An 18,594-nucleotide genomic window follows, 5' to 3' on the forward strand; every position below is an offset into this window, starting at 1 on the left:
TCGTCATTTGCTTGTATCATAAACTGTGGCATATGATTGCAACTTATCTTGAACTTCATCACAATCAATTGTAGGTGGAGTGTACAAACTGGGTGCAGTATCTCCTCAGGGAAACTGTTGCATCAAGTTAGCTTCACATGTCACCAGCAAAACTACTCGGTCCTGTAATCACGTTTCAATGTCTAAAGGACAACTTTGTGAGGATGTCAACTTGATTAGCTTGCACTGCAATGTCTACCAGGTCTTCTTTCACTAAGTTGATTGATGACCTAAGCGGACTGAGCAATTCATAAGAGCAGCAGCAACGGAACAATTTCATAAAAAAAAAAAAAAAAAAAAAAAGCAGGCCATATTTCATTTCACTAGTAGTTCACTGTACAACATTAAGGATGTAGAGCGGCCAACAAAGCTCCAAGCCTCCAAGCCTTTGTGGCAACCTAGTTCTTCAAAATGTAACTTTTTAACACTATGTGATCTTAGCTACAACCACAGACGGTTTATTTTCACGCACAGCAACTAAAATCTAGTTTTATCTCTTGTCTAATATGACATTCTTGAATTCAGTGTAGTTAAAGAAGCTAAAAGAATCACATCTGCAGGAAAATATTTGGAATGTTATAGGAGATTTGAAGTCTTAAACTCATGGGAAACTTCTCTAAAATAACATATTTATATACATATTTTTCTTCAAATTTAAAAAGTAAAAGTAAAAATTGAGTCAAATTTGATATAATCAGTTAATTGTAATATCCTAATATCCTTTCGAAGACAGCTTTTCAAACTGCCCTTTGAATTACTATGTACTGGTTTTCACAAATATTCATAACACATTTTAAAGTTAGATGAGATGGTTAGGAAACAGGAAAACGGACAGTAGAGAATCCAAATTTGTCCATCCCATGTGGCAAAGCTAGTTGGACTGATTCCATAATCATGTATCAGAATACACAATACATGAGGGAAACGTTGCCTACCAGTACTACAATTACACATGATTCAGTAAGACAGTATAAGTTACTACATAAATCTTACTTGGGTCCAAATTCTTCAATGGTTTTAGTAGCAAGTGTCAGTATATCCACGAATGCACTGAATGATGCTCTTAGAAATCTAGGCTCCACAGCTTCAAAATGACTGAAATGAAGATAAAACATGTAAGAAAAATAACAAAAATCGTAGAAGGTAACCCAAATGATCCACTGGAATCGAAAGAATATTGTAATAAATGCTTTCACTTTGCTGAATAAGGCATTTGACAGCATTAAGTGTTAGAGCTAAGGGGAAAAATTGTAGGCTCCACCGGATAGTGGTAAACAAAGTTCCCTTGTGTTTCCTTTTTATGAATGATGATTATATTCACAAATGCATGACATCCCATACCCACCGAGAGCTGAACCCAACCTCAAAATAGAAGTTCCCCACATTGGTACCCCACTTCCTTTGTTGTTGGTACCCTTTCACATAACAAGGCTGCCCCGTTCATAAGAGTGAAACTTGCTAGAACTTGGTCTTTCACATAACATGGCTGCCCCATGGATAACTGTGAAAACTGCTAGGAACTTGGTCCTAGTTGCATCACTCACAGCATATGTGTATCTTTTTAGAGTGAAGCTTCTTCTAATTCCACTTTAATATAGGCAAGACAAAGTAAGTGACTCACACTGAAAGCTTTCCAGCAGAAATTGACATTTGCCTCTTTACTTTGTCTGGTTGCAACTGCAATTGAAGATTATGTGTAAGAAAATGGAGCTCAAAATGTCTAAAGACAATAATCATTTGATCTCTACCACGTTTCATAGTAAAAATAAATAATGCTCTTCGGACTTGCAAGTATTTAAGCATACCTCTTTATCAACAGCTAAGGCAGCGTAGACGACAGAAGCAACCTCCTGAGATCCATAATCAACATCCAAGTCACTGAAGACAAAATTCTATTAAAATAAATGACAGTATAACCTCCAAAAACTTGCAGCAAAGAAATATATAGGTAAAGATCAATATAAAACACACAGAAGCTAGAGACCACACTGACTAAGACAATGGAGAATATTGAAAAAGAAACTCCATTTTGACAACAGGCAGGATTGACAAGAACTGGGCAGTCATTATATCAAGTGTATTAATATTTTAATTAGGTAGTGAAATTCACAATTCTATGTAGACTTCCAGTTTCTAGTTGCATCTCTTGCAACTCGTCTAACTGCTACTGCACTATGAGCAATGCCAATTTCAATAGCAAACTTCCCCTCATAGCTTACCAGTCTGCAAGCAAAGGCACTTCTTGAAATAGGGGAGGATACTGAATCACATAATTATAAGGTTAACAGTTGCTGTAGGGAAACTTTTACATGCAGGTTAATTTTTTTTTATGGTCATTTATATTTGTATTCAACATATTACATATTCTCTCTCCTTAGTGTGCATCAACCAGAGAACTGCAACAATCCAAACAGTCTTTATCCATAGCAACAGCAGATACAGTCAACAGAAGTATAAGACATTCTTTCATTAGTTAATCATGTTGAGAGTCTTTGAGGATATACTACATATATAAAGTTTGCTTCTAGGTTAAGTTATTCAAAGTCGGTCATCATGGGAGTTCAAACTTGAACAAACTCTATTTGGCATCACATCTGCAAGATTGAAAGCATGGTTAGCAAATGATGGTCAACCAGTGTAAAGTGCTGTATAGAACTGTCTAGAGATGTTAACTTTGCGACAGTGAAGTACAGGAACTACCACAAGCAAGTAAAGAGGTATTCTTTCCCCATTCACCTTTCAAAGAAAAAGGTATAATACATATAAACGTGAAAAGAAAAAAAGATCTTATAATTTAAGACTAGAGTTCAACAAGAGTTCAAATTGGATGAACTTCAAAGATTTACGCTATTTGAACAATTTAAACTTTACATTCACGAGGAAAATGCCAAAAATGAAGTCAAATGATGGATGTTCCAGATAAATAGCAAAGCATTAATAATTATTGCTGATACGTGGTTATCTTAATTCTTTTGATCCATTGTTTTCGTCGTTTAACTTCCAAATAATTTCTTTTTTTTTAGGCTAGTCTCTGATTCTGCAAAGCATCTACAGAAGATAGGTTTCAATCACAGACTTACAATTGTCAAACTAAAATATGTGATGGACATGGTTAAATACTTGATCAAAATGCTTGAGATTCTCATTAGCCAACAATGGGGGCAAAGACAAACGAGAGACAACATCATGGAGGACAGATCAGGTGGACATCCTGAGACCAAAAAAACTTAAATCTCACACTTACTTGTTCATTTCAAATGCCAGTGAGAGGTCCACATGTTAAAAGGCAAACAGTCTCAGACTGTTTGGCTTTATAATTCAGAACACAATAACAGGGGCCAAATCCAAATCAATTTATGACCCACATATATTAAGTTAGGGAGCAAATGAAAGAACAGAACAAACTCATACGCTATTACTCATTCTATTTCAGTTATAGGTCCAAGCATTAAAAAGTAAAACCATTTAGAGTGTTTAGCTCCACAAGCTAGAGCTACAAATCATGAGTTCTAATTTTGACGGTGAAGGTTACTAAAGTATCAACCAACATTCTAAAGAAAGTATAATTTCTGCAAGAAGCATGATGATAACACCAGAGGCTTGCGCTTAGTTAAAAGCATTATGATAACACGAGAGGCGTGCGCTTAGTTAAAAGTTTATCTTTACCAGGATACGCATCAGACAGTCGGATATCTTGTTTCATTCATGCAACAGAAAAAAGGAAAAATAACAAACTTCTTTCTCCTAAGTTTACCAAGTCAAAGGAATTAATTTTAATCTATCAAACTCTTCCAGCTATCACTCACATTTTTAATTTCTTCCGGTATAAAAAACCTTCAGCCAGTAAATGCACTAAAATAGAACAGAATCAGGAAGAAGAACCGTCAAAGAAGATGGATATATAACTGTTCAAAATTCAATACAACCTGCACAACCTCGTAAGCTATGAGGCACATGAAACAACTTTAACAAGCAAAGACAAACATCTTACCAGTGTGCAAATGCCGGACTTAACAGAAATAGGGACAGAGCGACTGAATGAGAAGACGAAATAGCCAAATTAAAACCTAAAACATTACTAATGAGTATTTAAGGACCACAACAAAAGAAGGAACTCAAGAGAGAACTAACCAGCTAAACTCCCATTCAGAAGCGATTCCATGTGCTACACCAGAGACGTGAGGATCGACCTCCATTCTGACAAAGCGAAGAGCTAAACCAGAGTAGAGAGTTTCAGCGGCGAGAAGCGGCCAAACCCCTCAGGGAGGACGAGAAGGTTATTATAGCCGTAAATAGATAGATGTGGCAGACCAGAAAAGGATTCAAATTTTTCAGTGGTATCAGTATCGAGTCGCGCACAAGTGACAGTAAATTCATTTCCACAATTAATTTTCACTTTCATTATACAATTTACTTTTATTTTTATATTCATTTTTTCCTGCATATTAAACAAAAATACACTAACCCCATTATTTCATTGTAAATACTAATTATGTTTAATATATAATTAAATAAAAATATCAAATTCAAAATGGATAGTATAATTTTATAATTTACTAAATAATAAAAATATATACTTCTTAAATATTGAAATAATCTCCATTTAGTAATTTTTGCTGAACTTGGAAAAGGCTATCTGACAGGCAAGTTCACCTTGGCACCCTTTCGTCTGCTTCTCATTTTAATTTTCAGTTCCATTTTTGGAATTGTTCCTCTGCCTTTACAACCTCTTTCACTTGAGTCGACAAAAATAAGGGTTTGTTCTTCTTGGTTTGGAATCATTCTTCTTGATTTGGTTACCTTCCCCTCTGCGTTTCGCATGAGTTATCCTCTTCGATATTGATTTACAGTGTTACTTCAGTTTTGATTTTTTTATTATTTGATAAGAAATCCATATACTGTGACCATTTTGTTAAAACATATATGTTGTATATTACATAATTATATAATACGCATGGAAGATTACATGGATTTATTTGAAGATGAAAATGAAAATGATTTTGGTGGAGAACATTGTGAAGATAACAATGAAAATGAAATGAAGACAGTGATAATGGTGATGATGTTGAGGATGATGTGAAAAATCAAAGAAATACTCAGAAGGAGTCTGCAATACAATATGCAAGATCATCGTATTTTCAAGATGTATTAGCAATTCAGTCGTGGCAAAAATATTGATTATTATGTTTTAATGCTATTAAATATTTTTTGTGTTGTATTTTGTATGTACAATTGTAGTTTTTTTATATTAAATAGGTAATTGAGTTATATTTTTATTTTTTTATTATTACAATGTTCGTGTAGTACGCTGGATAATGAATTTAAACAAATATAACTACGTATGTACGTTAGTTTAAAAGTGAGAATTTAAACACTTTTAATATAGTAATTGCATTTAGTTTTTAGATATTATAAAAATAAGTATTTGTGTAAATATTTTACTTTTTATAAATTATGTTAATAAATTAATATTATTTTGATATTACTAATATATATTTAGTTAATAAACATTTTATAATATCCTTTTTATATAACTATTTCATATTTAGATATTACAAAATTACAATTTGATTACAACTTAATAATATAAAAGTAATTATTTGTTTAATTGTTATATATAAAATATTTTATTTATTAACTAATATTAATTTATTTTTCTGACATCTAATATATCAAAATATTTTATTTAACAAATAATTTATCTGTACTTTATACTACACTTTTCATTATGCACATTAATACAAACAAATACTTTACCCTACACTTTTCATTACTTACACTAACACAAACAAGTGATTCATTTTAACCAGAGAAGGGAAAATACACTTTCCCTCTCACTTTCCCCAACACTTTCAAAGTCCCCCTAGAAAAAAACACAAACAAGATTCCAAATCTTCCAGAAGTGTCGTTGAGATTGAGAAAAGGATAATCTTTCCAGTTTACAAATTCAAAAGTTTGCGTTGTACAGAAGGATCTTTTAATTTCTTATTGTAGATAATAGGAACAAAATAATTGCCATTAAAACTAACTACAGAACCATCTCTTTATAGGGAGGATTGCTTGAGAACTCAAAAGCATGATGACATTTGGCAGAGGCAGCAGATTTCAGGTGTTGCGTCTCATGTATTTCTCATAGCAACAAAAAGAATCAGGTTTGGTTTTCTTTTCTTTTGGGACATAAGGAATCAGAAATCATCCGCCACTTCCTAGACATAATTGGAACGGATTGAAGAACATAGATTGGTTGATCATCATAGGATATAATAACGAACTACATCTTCAAAATTCATTTGGCAACTACATCAAGGAAGTAAGATTACATTAGAGAGTTGCTCTCCAGCTGTGATTGTCTAGCAAAGCCTGACATGGGCCTAAGATGAGCCAAAAATATTTTACAATAATTAGGATAACAAGTTGAAGTCGGTCTAAGGTTTCATTTAGCCTGCAAGGAACAAACGAGGTTAGAAATAAACTAGGAACAAGAGAACCCACAGCTAAATTATAAGGATTGCCAGTAAAGCTTGAGTTGGTTCATTTGTGAGAAAGTGTGTGATGGAACATAACAGGAAGCTAGCTAATAAGAGTTTTACCGTTAAGTACCTCGGTTGCACCTGGAAGAATCGAGTCCCTGTCAGGATCTAGATGGCCATTCACTCTTCTGATAAAATAGTCACTTAGTCATTTCTGATCATTCAAAATATTATTGTTAAAGGAGTGTGTGGTGGCATTACCTAGGTTTCTCAGACTTTGCAAGATGTTTAGACATTATAGAGGCCTGCAAATAAACTTTGCATAAATAACCCTTTTAGGTAGTAGACAACAAATGATACTAGGTATCTTAATACAGATGAAAGACATTCAATTGCAAAGTGTTGTCACATCGGTAAATACACTTATAATCTAACTGTTTTCTCATTAACACACTTGCCTTATTGGAACCAAAGCATTAACCCAGATTGCATCTCATATGGCTTTAGAATGAAGATAACTAACATGATCGTTCAGAACCATCAACCAGGTTTACACCATTAGTCATAAGAATCAACAGGCACTACTCACGATAAATGTGCACACGATAATGCATTGGCTAAAACTGAACTTTATGCATAGAGGAGGTGTGAGGACTATGTATTGAAACTAAAATGATTAACTCAATTATTTATTCTGGTTGATCAATCACAAACTTCCACCACAATCCAGCTCAAAATCTGTAAGATTTATTTTTCATAAAGAAGTTTAAAAGCTAAAACACTTAAGAGCATTGTTTAGCCATAAAATATGTAGCATTGAGAACACAGTTACCATGATTGAACTTCCAAAAGTAGTAACATACAAAGGTATATGCTATGCTTCATACAGGACTTTACATGCTTTCACTGTCGGATGTTAAGATGTTCAGGAACTGTACAGCAGGACTAATGCCACATCAAACATTCGATAGACTTTTTCACTTTCATGAATCTAAAAAGCTCTTGGTGCTCCAGAATTTTTCTTTTCCCTTCAACATTGTGTACACCATGATACTCCCATACTTTCTTCCCAAAGAAGCTCCATAAGTTAACCATAGGCAGATACTACCAGAATCCTTTTTTGTTTTTTTTAGTTGTTGAACCCCACACCCAGGTTAGACTTGATCCCAAGAACATTAATCCAAGGGCCCAATCCACTCCCAGATGTATTAATCATCAAAATATTTAGAAGTAAAAAGCTAAAAATGAAAGCTCAATCCAATATAATCAGCTACGAGAATAAGATAACAAAATAGCAAAAATAATTTTAAAAGTAAATAAGCAATGCAAAAAATTATGAGACCTGCTCTTGGATGATGCTTTGTGCCTCAACAAGTTGAGCTTCGAGCTCTAGCTCCCTTTCAGTTGCCTCAGAAGAGACCTCTGCTCCCTTCTGTGCATCTTGAAGTTGTACCATTCTCTCCTTTAAAGAACAAGGAAACAAGTGAAATTTACGGTGACAACTAACAAAAAGATGGAATGAAAATCCAAAAACCATTTGCATTTCACCATCGGGAGAAAATGAAAACGATTATAGAAAAGAGTTCAAACAATCAGGAGCAAGATTTTGTTGTATAACAATTAAGTCTGTCGATAAATATATAGTAAAAAAACAAGAAATAAGTCAACTCAAGATAATTGGATCAAGAATCAGAATCAATTCAAAAGTATGACACCCAATCCAGTTGCTAACACTCAATACTACTGCAATATGTTGTCCAAATGATTACATATTTAATACATCCGGTGTATTTTGTGTGACATAAATAGTAGTATTTGTACATAGCTATTTGCAAACTGTTGGAAGATATGATGTAATTAGGATGGCACTGATGCAATTAGTTTACATTTTCTGTCTTTTATTCACTCTTATTAGGGTGAAGGGTATACATGTAATATTGATACTTTTGATACCTATAAATATGACTTATGGGGGAGGGTTTGGCATAAGTCCAAGACCCTAATTTCTTCCTCCTTTTTCCTTCGCATACTCTACTCTCTTTTCTCTCTTGGACGTGTATCATACTCTCTCCTCTCTTCTTTTTCTCACTTCTTCCTTCTCTCCTTTGCATAACCTTATTACCTATGGAATACTGAAAATCAACACAACTAATGAAGTAAAATTATCATGGCACATTCGCATCAAATGTGACTTAGGCCTTTGGCTCAATGGTCACATAGGGGGGTTTCATACTATGAGGTATTGGGTTCAAGAGTCACCAGAGTAAAGAGTTTCAACAGTCAAAAGAAAAAAACATTTACATCAAATGAAGTTAAAACTTAAATTTAGACCATAATCTGATTACTAGTCAGATCCAAAGCCAAAACCTGTAACTGGATCAGGCTTCCAAGTTGACTCGGGTCAAGGTAAAATATGACGTATTTCTAACCCACACATTGACCCTCTCCTGACTCTTTACCTCAATATAAACAATGTACTGCATCCCATTAGTAAGAGAACAGCTCATAAGTGGAACGTGTGCTTACCTTTATGGAGGTCATCTTAGTTCGAAGGCTTTCTTCTATTTGTTCTCTAGCCATGTGAAAAGGTAAGTCAAAGACATCCTGCAGAGGATTCAATCAGTTAAAGAGCCACCAAAACCTCAAGCAAAATATTAAAAGAAAAAACAATCGATGCAGTTTCATGTAACAAATTGAAGTGTTTTAGTGTATAGCTTGTACCGTCTTGCCTCCCAATGGAGATTGAGCGGGCTCCATATCATGTTTTTCATTCATTGAAGAGATCTGCTTTGGTCCAGTAGGAGCATTCAGAAGGTCACGCACTTCCATCTGGAAGAATGCCATCCAAAAAGATATTATAATGCTTGTTTGTATTTAACCATAGAGCAATTAAACCATAAGCATGAAGTGTAGTTTGAACTGATAATTGCAACAAGTCAACTAACCACCACCCTGTGCGAAATTAAGGTCAAAGAATCTTGAATAAGGAGGCCAAAGAAAGGAATGTACTACTACAATACTGTTCCTCCAGAATGCCACATGTGCAGTATGCACTACATGAGAGTTCTATAAAAAATATAACCCACAGAAGACTCATCTAGACAAACTTTAAGTGATGGAGACCACAATCTTTAACTCCATACTTGATATCGAGCATTGGTAAAAGAGGGGCACCTTTTCAGGTTTGCAGCAGTTGTAAAACCTTTTGCACAACTCAGATAGGAATCCTTCATATAAGACAATGAGAAGTTGATATTGGTTGGTGGACCAGCAAGAAATGGAAGGCTAAAATAAGTAGTGAAGAAGGACATGAAGGATAATCACCTAGCTATTGTGGTGGCAGATAATTCAGTGAATAAGGAAGGAGAATTATGTAGGCCAAACCAACATAGTTGAGAAATGACTATAATGAGGATGATGTTTATGATAATCCAAAATCCTCCTTTCTCTTCCGAAAAAAACCCATGCTACCACTTCAGCCGCCAATGCCACTTCCATCTTCACTATTATCTCAGATACATCAACACTAAGCTTTCTGGAGCATAAATTTTTATGTGAAACATTCCATTGTCACAGCTCTATCAACAATAGCAATGAATTTGCAGTAAGCATCTTCTAGAACTAGATATACAATAAAAGGATATATCTCCCCTAAACAAGTAATGAATTTTTTCTTGAAAACAACCACAAGCTCGTTTAAGACATTTGCATCCATTTCAAGTTCTTTTTAATGCAAGCTTTATTTTTTGAAATAGTGAAAGGTTTTTATTGCTAAAACAACAAGCAATAACATAGGTATTTCATGCACTATAACATAGGTCAGACTGGTGTTGATTAGATAAACAATAGTTTCTAATTAAAAACTGAACTATGTAAACAGTTTACAGAACAATTTTCTCCAATTCCATGTAGTCTTGTTCAGACAATAGTTGTGTAATTGGTGCTAATTATCTCTTGAGGCTATTTATCAAGTTCTGTAAACTTTTTGGTTTTTGAATGATCAGTTTAGCTCCCCGAACAGCTAAATAATGTATGTGTTTTGTCTCGGTACTTGTTACTGAAGTATGAAATTAAAAACTTGGTTACAAAAGGCACTATTCAGTATGCAAGGTTTTTAGAAATCCCTGGTATGAACTTAAAAAGCACCTCAACTGACAACCAGTAGCATGTCATCATAAAATCTTATTGAAAACGTTGATATCAGAGAACCTTTTCTATGTATAGATCCACTGCACCATCTCCATTCAAACAACAGTTACATATGTTAAGTAATAACCATAAAAAGATTAAATGCAACCTGTAAGGAACGCAATGAAGCCCTTAAATCAGCATTTTCAGCCATTAGCTCTTTCTTCTTCGCCTCGTATGCATCTGCCTGCCAGTCAAAGAGTTTTAAAAGAAATCAGTAATTAAAAAAATAACCTGGCTTTCCTTCATGCTACCAAAATATTCTCCCAATAAAATTCCTCTTCCCTAGCCAATGAAGGAAATTCAATCAAAAGCCATGAGCTGAAGAAAAGATTCTGATGCTCCCACCTCCCTTACCATTGGACCATGCATATGTAGAAGTAGTTGATTTTTCATTTTTTTTAAATGAGAAGTAGTTGATGTTTGTTGCCCATGTTAGTCTCATGGGATCATATTTTAAGGAAAGCGGACATTTTTGCAGAGAGGGAGTTATCCATCATCAAGTTGTAGTGCTCAGGGCTTGTTTCTCCTTCTACTTGTTAATTCTTATATAAAGCCTTTCAATTTCATAAAATTTTGAAGTCATAAAAAATACTACTTTAGAAATGTTGGAAAACCAAGACAAAAAATATTTAAAAAAGATTCCTCCTTACAATCATTTTATAGAAATCATTGTCAGCCTTCTTTCCATTCCAAGTTCCACGTTGCCGTCCTTCTTTCTGTTATAAATAGCACAGAAGACCTTATGTACACAGAGTTGATAGGCCTTTCTCATAAATGACTCTTTTGAACTAATCAGCACCTGAAGTAAATTCATTATTTCCATTCCAGATCTGGATTCCTTCTTTTTTTCCATCAATACTTGATTTAGTCTCTCCTGAAGAAGAACATATGTAATCCCACTGTTAGTTCAACACGTCACACCTTGTACCATAAATTGCCTCTGCTGTTAACATTCAAGAACAGCAATGGAAAGAAGAATCACATCACCTGCAACTTTACATACTCCTTTTCTTTTTTCTTCATTTCATGTATTTGTTGAGTTCGGACTTGCTTTTTAAAAAACAAAGCAACATAAGATAGTGTTATGATGTCACCCATTTCCAAAACAAAAACCTAATATGGACATACAGTCCAAACTCACTAATGTGGGGAAGATGTCAACTTCATTGATAGAGAACCAGAGCTAAATGAATTCTCTGAATAAATTAAAGGTATTCAACCTAATATGCACCTCTTCCGACTAGAAGATTCCATCAAAGCATGAGATTAGCAAAGTGAAAATTGGTGAATACATGTATAGCATCATCAACATCATCATCTCTCATCTCCATCCTCCACATTACTTTGTCCCTCTAATGGTAAGGTCAGCTACGTGAGTAAACATAATACAAGGAAGAAACGGCATACGTGTAATTTAAAGCCCAAAATATAGGATGGGTGCGAACACCAGTGCATTCAGAGGTAAAAAGCTGCACCTGATTACCAATGACCATTTTCTGAAATTCATCCCTTTCCTGCTGGAGCTTTTCAATTTGGCCCTTGAGAGTTGCTCTAGCTTTAGCCTCCTGTTAATATGAAATTTCACAGCAGCTATATACTAAATCCATGAGCTGTAATATTGACAGTATCGGAAGCAGAAAATAAATAATTCAGCAGACCGAGCAAGTGATGGTTGCTATTTCTCGTTCTTTGGTAGCTATTTGTGCCTCGAGTCTTTCAATCTTGCTGTCTAACCTTGATATGTCAGATTGTAACCTGCAACAACATAGAAAAGAGTAAAACATAGTACAAATACTTATATATTTTGTTAATTTTCTATTAATTAGTTTTAATATATCAAATATATTGCAAATGACATCAAATAACAACAGTAATTTATTGTATACGAGAAAATTACTTCTACATCAGATGACATCTAAGAGCTGGAATTCTAGATCATAACTGAAACGAAAATTCACCTCTGCTTCTGTTCGTTAGCTGACTCCCTATATTCAATGTCTCTCTGCCGCTGTTGCAGCAATGAATAAATGCAGTTACAAGTACGTGCAATTGAGACCTTGCAACGGTAAAAACATTCGACCATGAGTCACAAATTACGCAGACACACTGTATCCCACTCCTGATCCAGTCGGAAAAAACAAATAAACGAGCAAATGCACAATCAACCAGGCAGACGCATCACAATCTCACCGGATCATTTGCAAACAAATCGAGTGACACCGGAAAACCATATGTAACCAAAGTCTGGTTCAGATACTTTGTACAATGATCCAGATTTCCCACATCAGCAAAAGCATAGTCCCTGAGACAACCCAAAATCAAAATGCAGGAAAAGAAACAAAAAATATACTGCACTGAAATGGAGTCGACACAAAGTGTTGAGATCCCTCGACAAAGAAAGATATTCTCACCCAATTCCGAGACCGGAATGCGTAGTTGATGTCTGCATCAGTGTAAACCGAGTCATTATCGTAAATGGAGAAAGAAAAGGGCGAAAAGGCGGAGGAGGAAGGTAACGGAAGTACAAATACGGAAAACGCGCTGTGAAGAAAACACTGTACCGTTAAACCGAAGTCGAGATCTGTTGCAGACATTTGTGAGAAGTATGCAGCGAAAGATGAAAATGGAGGAAACAGTTGTTATGAACGAAAAAAAGAAATGGCGGAAGAAAGCGAGGGTAACTTTCGACCGGGTGGATACTGGACGGGAAATTTGAAATTTGGGTCGGATGAGGGAAGCGTTTGAAAGGAGTTAGCTGAAGTGCACCGTGCTGGAAAGACGCGAGCGGCCTAAGCGTGGCCGCGTGCGTGGCTGCATGGTGTTCATTTTCAACAGTATTTTCGATTCCAAAACCTATTTCTGATTAATAACCGGTTTTTTTTTTTTCATTTATATCCAACAAAAAATGAGTACGGTGGCAAATATTTTTATCTAAATTATAATTTTTTAATAGCATCAATCGTTCTATTTGCTTCAGAATTATTTTTAATTATTTTAAAATTTTAAATTTCAGGCAAAAGTTATTCACCCTCTACAACTTGCTTGGTGACTGCTCCACCAAAAGGAAAACCCCTAAAGGAGATTTAGATTTTTCTTTGATTATCTTGACCCCAATGTTGTCAACAGATTTTGTGCGTTAGCACGTTCCCGTCCTCGATCCGACACTTGGGCTCTCCACCAATAAGAAGCGGCAGTACGTAATCAACGGTTCAAGGTAAAAACACAAACTCGTTCCGGATCGGGGTCAAATCTAACGGTTTACAATCCCCTGCGATCGCTATAAAAAACTAGATTCCATGGTCAGCGAATCGTAGGGTCGAATTTGTCTTTCTATTGCACCCGTGGTCTATCTCTCTCCGTCTCCGCGCCTTGCGACTGCGAACAACTTCAGATAGTAGTCGACGAAGATGTCTGGCCGTGGGAAGGGAGGCAAGGGTTTGGGTAAGGGAGGAGCAAAGCGTCACAGAAAGGTCCTCCGAGATAACATCCAGGGTATCACCAAGCCGGCTATTCGTCGGCTCGCTCGTCGTGGTGGCGTCAAGAGAATCAGCGGGCTCATCTACGAGGAGACGAGGGGTGTCCTCAAGATCTTTCTAGAGAATGTTATCCGTGACGCTGTAACATATACGGAGCATGCCCGGAGGAAGACTGTCACGGCGATGGATGTCGTCTACGCTCTGAAGCGCCAGGGCAGGACCTTGTACGGTTTCGGTGGTTGATTTGGCGGATATGATGGATCTAGGGTTTTTGTGGCTCTGTTGGTCTTGTAAAGAAAGGAGAGTTAACCAGTCGAATTGCAGTTAATCTTGTGAGAATTTTAGGATTTAGTATTGTGTTGTTTCTTGTTTATTTGCTTTTTTCTTCAATCATCGTTACGAATACCAATTTACGGTATGTAGTAGCGGTAGGCAGATTGTTGTTGAATGGAATTGAACGAAAATTGTCAACTCACTTGTGTATTTTACTTTTTGTGTAATATCGTATCTGGGAGTAATCAATTCTCACTGTTGATTATTTCAGTATCTTCTCTCCGTTTATTAGCGCCGATAGAGAGGTGTGTTGGTTTCTCTAATCCTTTTTAGTCGCTTGAACATTTTTTCAAGGTGTTCCATCGGTGTCGGTATTCTTTTGGTTCTTTCCGTAATATATAGGAACCTCTGCCAAATCCTGACATGGCTTGTGTCTCACTTCAATCGACAAGCAAAATTGCAGAACGTCAACTGCTGAGAACTGGAGGCCCTTCCATCGAGCAAGACCCCCCTGCCCCTTAAATTTTGTGGTGATTTCGCAGCCCATTTGTTGACCCGACGGATGCTGCTTCATTTTCTATGAAGGTATGGGTCTGCCATAATGTGGGTTTACCCCACGTCACGAGTTAGGACGAAGTTTGTGTCTGGTAACAAATTTGGATAGGCGGGAAGTGGAAACGTAATTCGAAAACATTGGACATTCCCACGTGGCTGCGCGACTGAGAAATTTTTTTCTTATTTATATAATTATTATAAAGTGCTGTGAATATGTAAATGTAAGAAATTATATTTAATAATAAAAACTAAATACTGACAATTGAAAAATTAAAGCTATTGCTCGAGCATTATAATTTTTATAATTGTTACATATGATTAAAAACGTATAAAATTAAATAAAATATAAATTAATAAAAAAATGATATTAACAACAATGTTAAGTAACGAATAAATAAATATAAGATCTAAACCAAAGTATTTATTCAAGCATTTTAAAAAGTTAAAAAAATCATTAGACATATAGACTACACAATTAAGTAATATAGAAATTTAAACAGGATAATAAATTAAAAAATTAAAAATTAATCTTGAACCATCCTTATTTTCTCTTACTCTTCATAATTGAACCTACCAACAGAGCTCGCAAGGGTCAGATTTGGGTAAGGTTTTTAAAGTTTGAAATGGAATCCTGAACCCAAAATCGAAATGTGTGAGTGTACACCAATTGTAGAAATCCCTCATGCTCACTTGTCACAACCCGAGTGCGGACAATCACCTAACCATCACATGGGATGTTAATCCCTCTGGCCCCAGATTCCTTCTTCTCGACCTCCCAAATCAGAAACGTAAAACACTTCCGACCGGTATTATCCCATCGAAGGTCTCCTCCGAAAACTAACAACTATAAAAAGACGAAACTTTTCTCCCTCTGCCCGTTGAAGAAAAAACAATAACATCACCTATTACATAACAAAGAAGCCAGTCACGTCGCCATTAGTGTCGAACGCTACTATTTTTCTTCTCCTTTATCCGATTTCTGAAGCAGGAGAAACAAGAGAACCAGCAAAACCGGACGACAGGTTCCGGGCCCATGGAAGAAAACCCGACACGCCGGCCTGCCAACCCCACTCAGAACCCTCCACAGTCCACGGCAAACGGCTCTTCACTGTCATTAATGAAAAGCGGAACGGATGCGTTGGAAATGGCGTTGGTCGCCCTCGCCCCCACTGCGTTTCCGTTCGACATCATTCATTCTTCGCGCCATTGGCGAGAGAGAGCAGGGAGATTGCTTGTCTCTTCTGTCTGGAATCTGGACCTCTGCATCCGTTTTTACTTTTTCTAATGAAAATTTCTTGTTCCGTGTCGGAGTGTTTCACATTTCCCAAGATCGGATCGAATACGGGATAATATCGGGCGGATCTGGACCGTCCGTTTCAAAATTGGAATTGAACTTTCTTCCTCTGGTACTCTTCGACTTTCCGATTACCGGTGTGGTACACGGCCGTAATTTGTCAGATATCCAACGCACATCAGTAAAAATGGAATTTTTTCTTTTTCTTATTGTTTCCATTTTCTTTCTCCGGCTTGTTGTCTTGGTTTTCGCTGTTTAGGTTTCCGGGGCGTCGTTCTCGTCCTCCGTGCGCGTGGCGGCGAAGCCCAGCCACTTGCTGTTCCTGATCACGGTCATTTCCTCCTCCGCGCGGCGGAACCGGCTCAGGCCGGTGATTTCTGATACGCATCTTGATTTTATTATCTTGCTGTCAGTGTCCCGAGCGTTGCTCGGCTGGGCAGCCGAGCACGAGGCCCGGCGGTGTGCGAGCGAATATCGACCGCTTTCGCTGACGATCTTCTCCGAGGGGAGGTAGAGCAGATCCGACGGTTTGAAATGGCCCCAACGTGGGTGATGATCGATGGCGGCCGCCGAGTCTGAGATGACGATCCGATGCTCGAACCGGTCCCGGTCGGTTGCAAGAAGTGTGTCTCTTCGGTGCGTCCGCTCGAAGCAGCTGATGCTCACAGTCTCTTCACTCTGCCCTGTTGACTTATTCAATCTGCCTATGTCCACGGACCTTCGACCATTGAAGATGAGTTGCAGAAACCCGCTTGATCTCTCCCCTGCCGAAGAGTGCCGACCCGAGACTCGGTGGTACCCGACTTCCAAATCGGCCTCTATTTCGTGCCCGGTCTTGACTTCCGGCTTCGTTGGTCCGTCCATGGCGGGTGGCTCTGCTACCAGGAGGACGTCTTCTGGGTCGACCCTGTACCTGCAGAGCGGGCAGGTGGAATGGGCGTCCAGCCACGTATCGACGCACTCTATGTGGAAGGCATGTCTGCACTTGGGCAGAAGCCGAAGCAGCTCGGAGAGTTCGAACCGGCACAAACAGACAGCGCATTCCAGCCCGTCTTTTTCTCCCTGGAGCGAACCGAACCGAAAAATCGGCAGCGACTCGATTATCCCTCGATCAATCCCCGAGTTCCTACGGGCGGCATTTGTCTGGAATGTGGAGTTGGGATTGGAGCCCCCTCCATTGGTGCCGCCACGCTTGCAGTGTTTAGCATATAGGAGAAGAAGAAAAGTAATGGAGAACATGGTGGTCAAGACCCCAACAATTACAGCTATACTGGGCCGAAAAGGAGCTATATTCGGTCTCGGACTGAAGGGGCTTCTGGGAGGAGCCGAATCAAAAGGCTGGAACGAGGAATCCACGTTGTGTGAGGCGTTGAGAGAGGGTTTCAGAGGGTCTTCCGCCATTGAAGGCAGAAAGAGGGCCGCAGAGAAGAGAAGGCAAACCCAGATGAAGCAACGTGGAGAAAAGGCCATCTCTGGTCTCGGAAAGCGAGATTTCCGAGCCAGGTGAGTAGAAAATAGTGGGGGGCTTTCGGAAAGAAGTAGGCTTTGAGAGAAGAAAAGACTGTGTTACATTTGGCCCGACGGCAACTAAGATACAGAAAGTAGAAGACAAAGGCATCTAACTGATGTGGAGGCGTTTTTTTCTTTTTTTCCTAATGCAAGAGGGAAGAGGTGGAACTTAATAAGAGGAGCAGTCGTTTTTAACCGATGTTCTTGACGGCTTCGTCATTTTTTCATCATTGGTCCTGATCATCCAGGAAAGAAGCTTCTCTCCATCTCCCTTGCAGCCTGCTTCCTCTTCACGGATCTCTCCACCATACTCAAGAGTCGGTCACTAGTATCCCAAAAGCCACTGAACTAGTCGCATCACCAAACCACAATAAACGAGATGACACGAATACCTTTCTCTATTTTTAGATGGCAGACTCTTTGGTGGTCGAAGCGGAGGGTCGAGAAATACGGAGTTGTACGTCAGGAACGAGTAGTGGACAAGAAATTAAATAAGCCTGCTTCCGAGCAAAACCTGGTGTGGACAAGATCTTTTATGGGCTCACTAAACAATGTCGAATTGGGATGAAGATGAAGTTTGAGGTTCATAGCTCTTGAAGAGCTTCCAGAGACGCAGTTTGAAAGACATATCGGGCTCCCACTCCCGTCCCCAGTACAAGGTGGCTGCCCCCCTTGATTAGACACTGTCTTCGTCTTGGATATAAGAGTCAATGAAATATAATAAGTAAGAATGATTATATCTAAGAAAAACAAGATATTCCGATAGCTAATTTCCTAGGCAGGTGCT

At 37.7% G+C, this 18,594-nt stretch overlaps 4 protein-coding genes across 9 annotated transcripts; 1 reads left to right on the top strand and 3 right to left on the bottom strand.

Annotated features, from left to right (window-relative positions):
* Positions 1 to 838: 838 nt before the first annotated feature.
* On the bottom strand, positions 839 to 4,315 carry LOC137950895 (uncharacterized). 3 transcript variants are annotated; one of them, XM_068797557.1, is made up of 5 exons: positions 4,171 to 4,315; positions 4,031 to 4,073; positions 1,845 to 1,889; positions 1,661 to 1,716; positions 839 to 1,134 (listed from the first exon to the last, which is right to left on the bottom strand). In XM_068797557.1, the coding sequence occupies exons 1-5, from the start codon at positions 4,233 to 4,235 to the stop codon at positions 1,029 to 1,031; spliced, it is 315 nt and encodes a 104-aa protein (XP_068653658.1). In that variant the 5' UTR covers positions 4,236 to 4,315; the 3' UTR covers positions 839 to 1,028. The 3 variants fall into 3 exon arrangements, with proteins under 3 accessions (XP_068653658.1, XP_068653659.1, XP_068653660.1); XM_068797558.1 differs by having other exon boundaries at positions 840 to 1,134; positions 1,845 to 1,917; positions 4,171 to 4,298; XM_068797559.1 differs by lacking the exon at positions 4,031 to 4,073 and having other exon boundaries at positions 843 to 1,134; positions 1,845 to 1,917.
* Positions 4,316 to 6,226: 1,911 nt separating this feature from the next.
* On the bottom strand, positions 6,227 to 13,395 carry LOC137949865 (uncharacterized). 4 transcript variants are annotated; one of them, XM_068796081.1, is made up of 16 exons: positions 13,262 to 13,395; positions 13,112 to 13,143; positions 12,891 to 13,002; positions 12,659 to 12,756; positions 12,359 to 12,455; positions 12,176 to 12,265; positions 11,688 to 11,750; positions 11,500 to 11,574; positions 11,351 to 11,416; positions 10,807 to 10,884; positions 9,231 to 9,338; positions 9,036 to 9,113; positions 7,852 to 7,971; positions 6,771 to 6,814; positions 6,630 to 6,694; positions 6,227 to 6,481 (listed from the first exon to the last, which is right to left on the bottom strand). In XM_068796081.1, exons 1-16 carry the CDS (start codon positions 13,292 to 13,294, stop codon positions 6,477 to 6,479), a joined length of 1,164 nt encoding a protein of 387 aa, XP_068652182.1. In that variant the 5' UTR covers positions 13,295 to 13,395; the 3' UTR covers positions 6,227 to 6,476. The 4 variants fall into 4 exon arrangements, with proteins under 4 accessions (XP_068652182.1, XP_068652184.1, XP_068652181.1 ...); XM_068796083.1 differs by having other exon boundaries at positions 6,228 to 6,481; positions 6,640 to 6,694; XM_068796080.1 differs by having other exon boundaries at positions 6,228 to 6,481; positions 6,630 to 6,697.
* Positions 13,396 to 14,001: 606 nt separating this feature from the next.
* On the top strand, positions 14,002 to 14,647 carry LOC137949699 (histone H4). Its single transcript, XM_068795844.1, has one exon. The coding sequence runs from the start codon at positions 14,108 to 14,110 to the stop codon at positions 14,417 to 14,419; it is 312 nt and encodes a 103-aa protein (XP_068651945.1). The 5' UTR covers positions 14,002 to 14,107; the 3' UTR covers positions 14,420 to 14,647.
* A 1,208-nt stretch (positions 14,648 to 15,855) lies between these two features.
* On the bottom strand, positions 15,856 to 18,038 carry LOC137949698 (RING-H2 finger protein ATL43-like). Its single transcript, XM_068795843.1, has one exon. It carries the CDS (start codon positions 17,766 to 17,768, stop codon positions 16,554 to 16,556), a length of 1,215 nt encoding a protein of 404 aa, XP_068651944.1. The 5' UTR covers positions 17,769 to 18,038; the 3' UTR covers positions 15,856 to 16,553.
* Between the last annotated feature and the right edge of the window lie 556 nt (positions 18,039 to 18,594).

Source organism: Aristolochia californica, unplaced genomic scaffold (assembly GCF_029961685.1).
Source record: "Aristolochia californica isolate CCGP_79_NKW_82.1479 unplaced genomic scaffold, dmAriCali1.0.hap1 SCAF_14, whole genome shotgun sequence".
NCBI classification, from domain to species: Eukaryota; Viridiplantae; Streptophyta; class Magnoliopsida; order Piperales; family Aristolochiaceae; genus Aristolochia; species Aristolochia californica.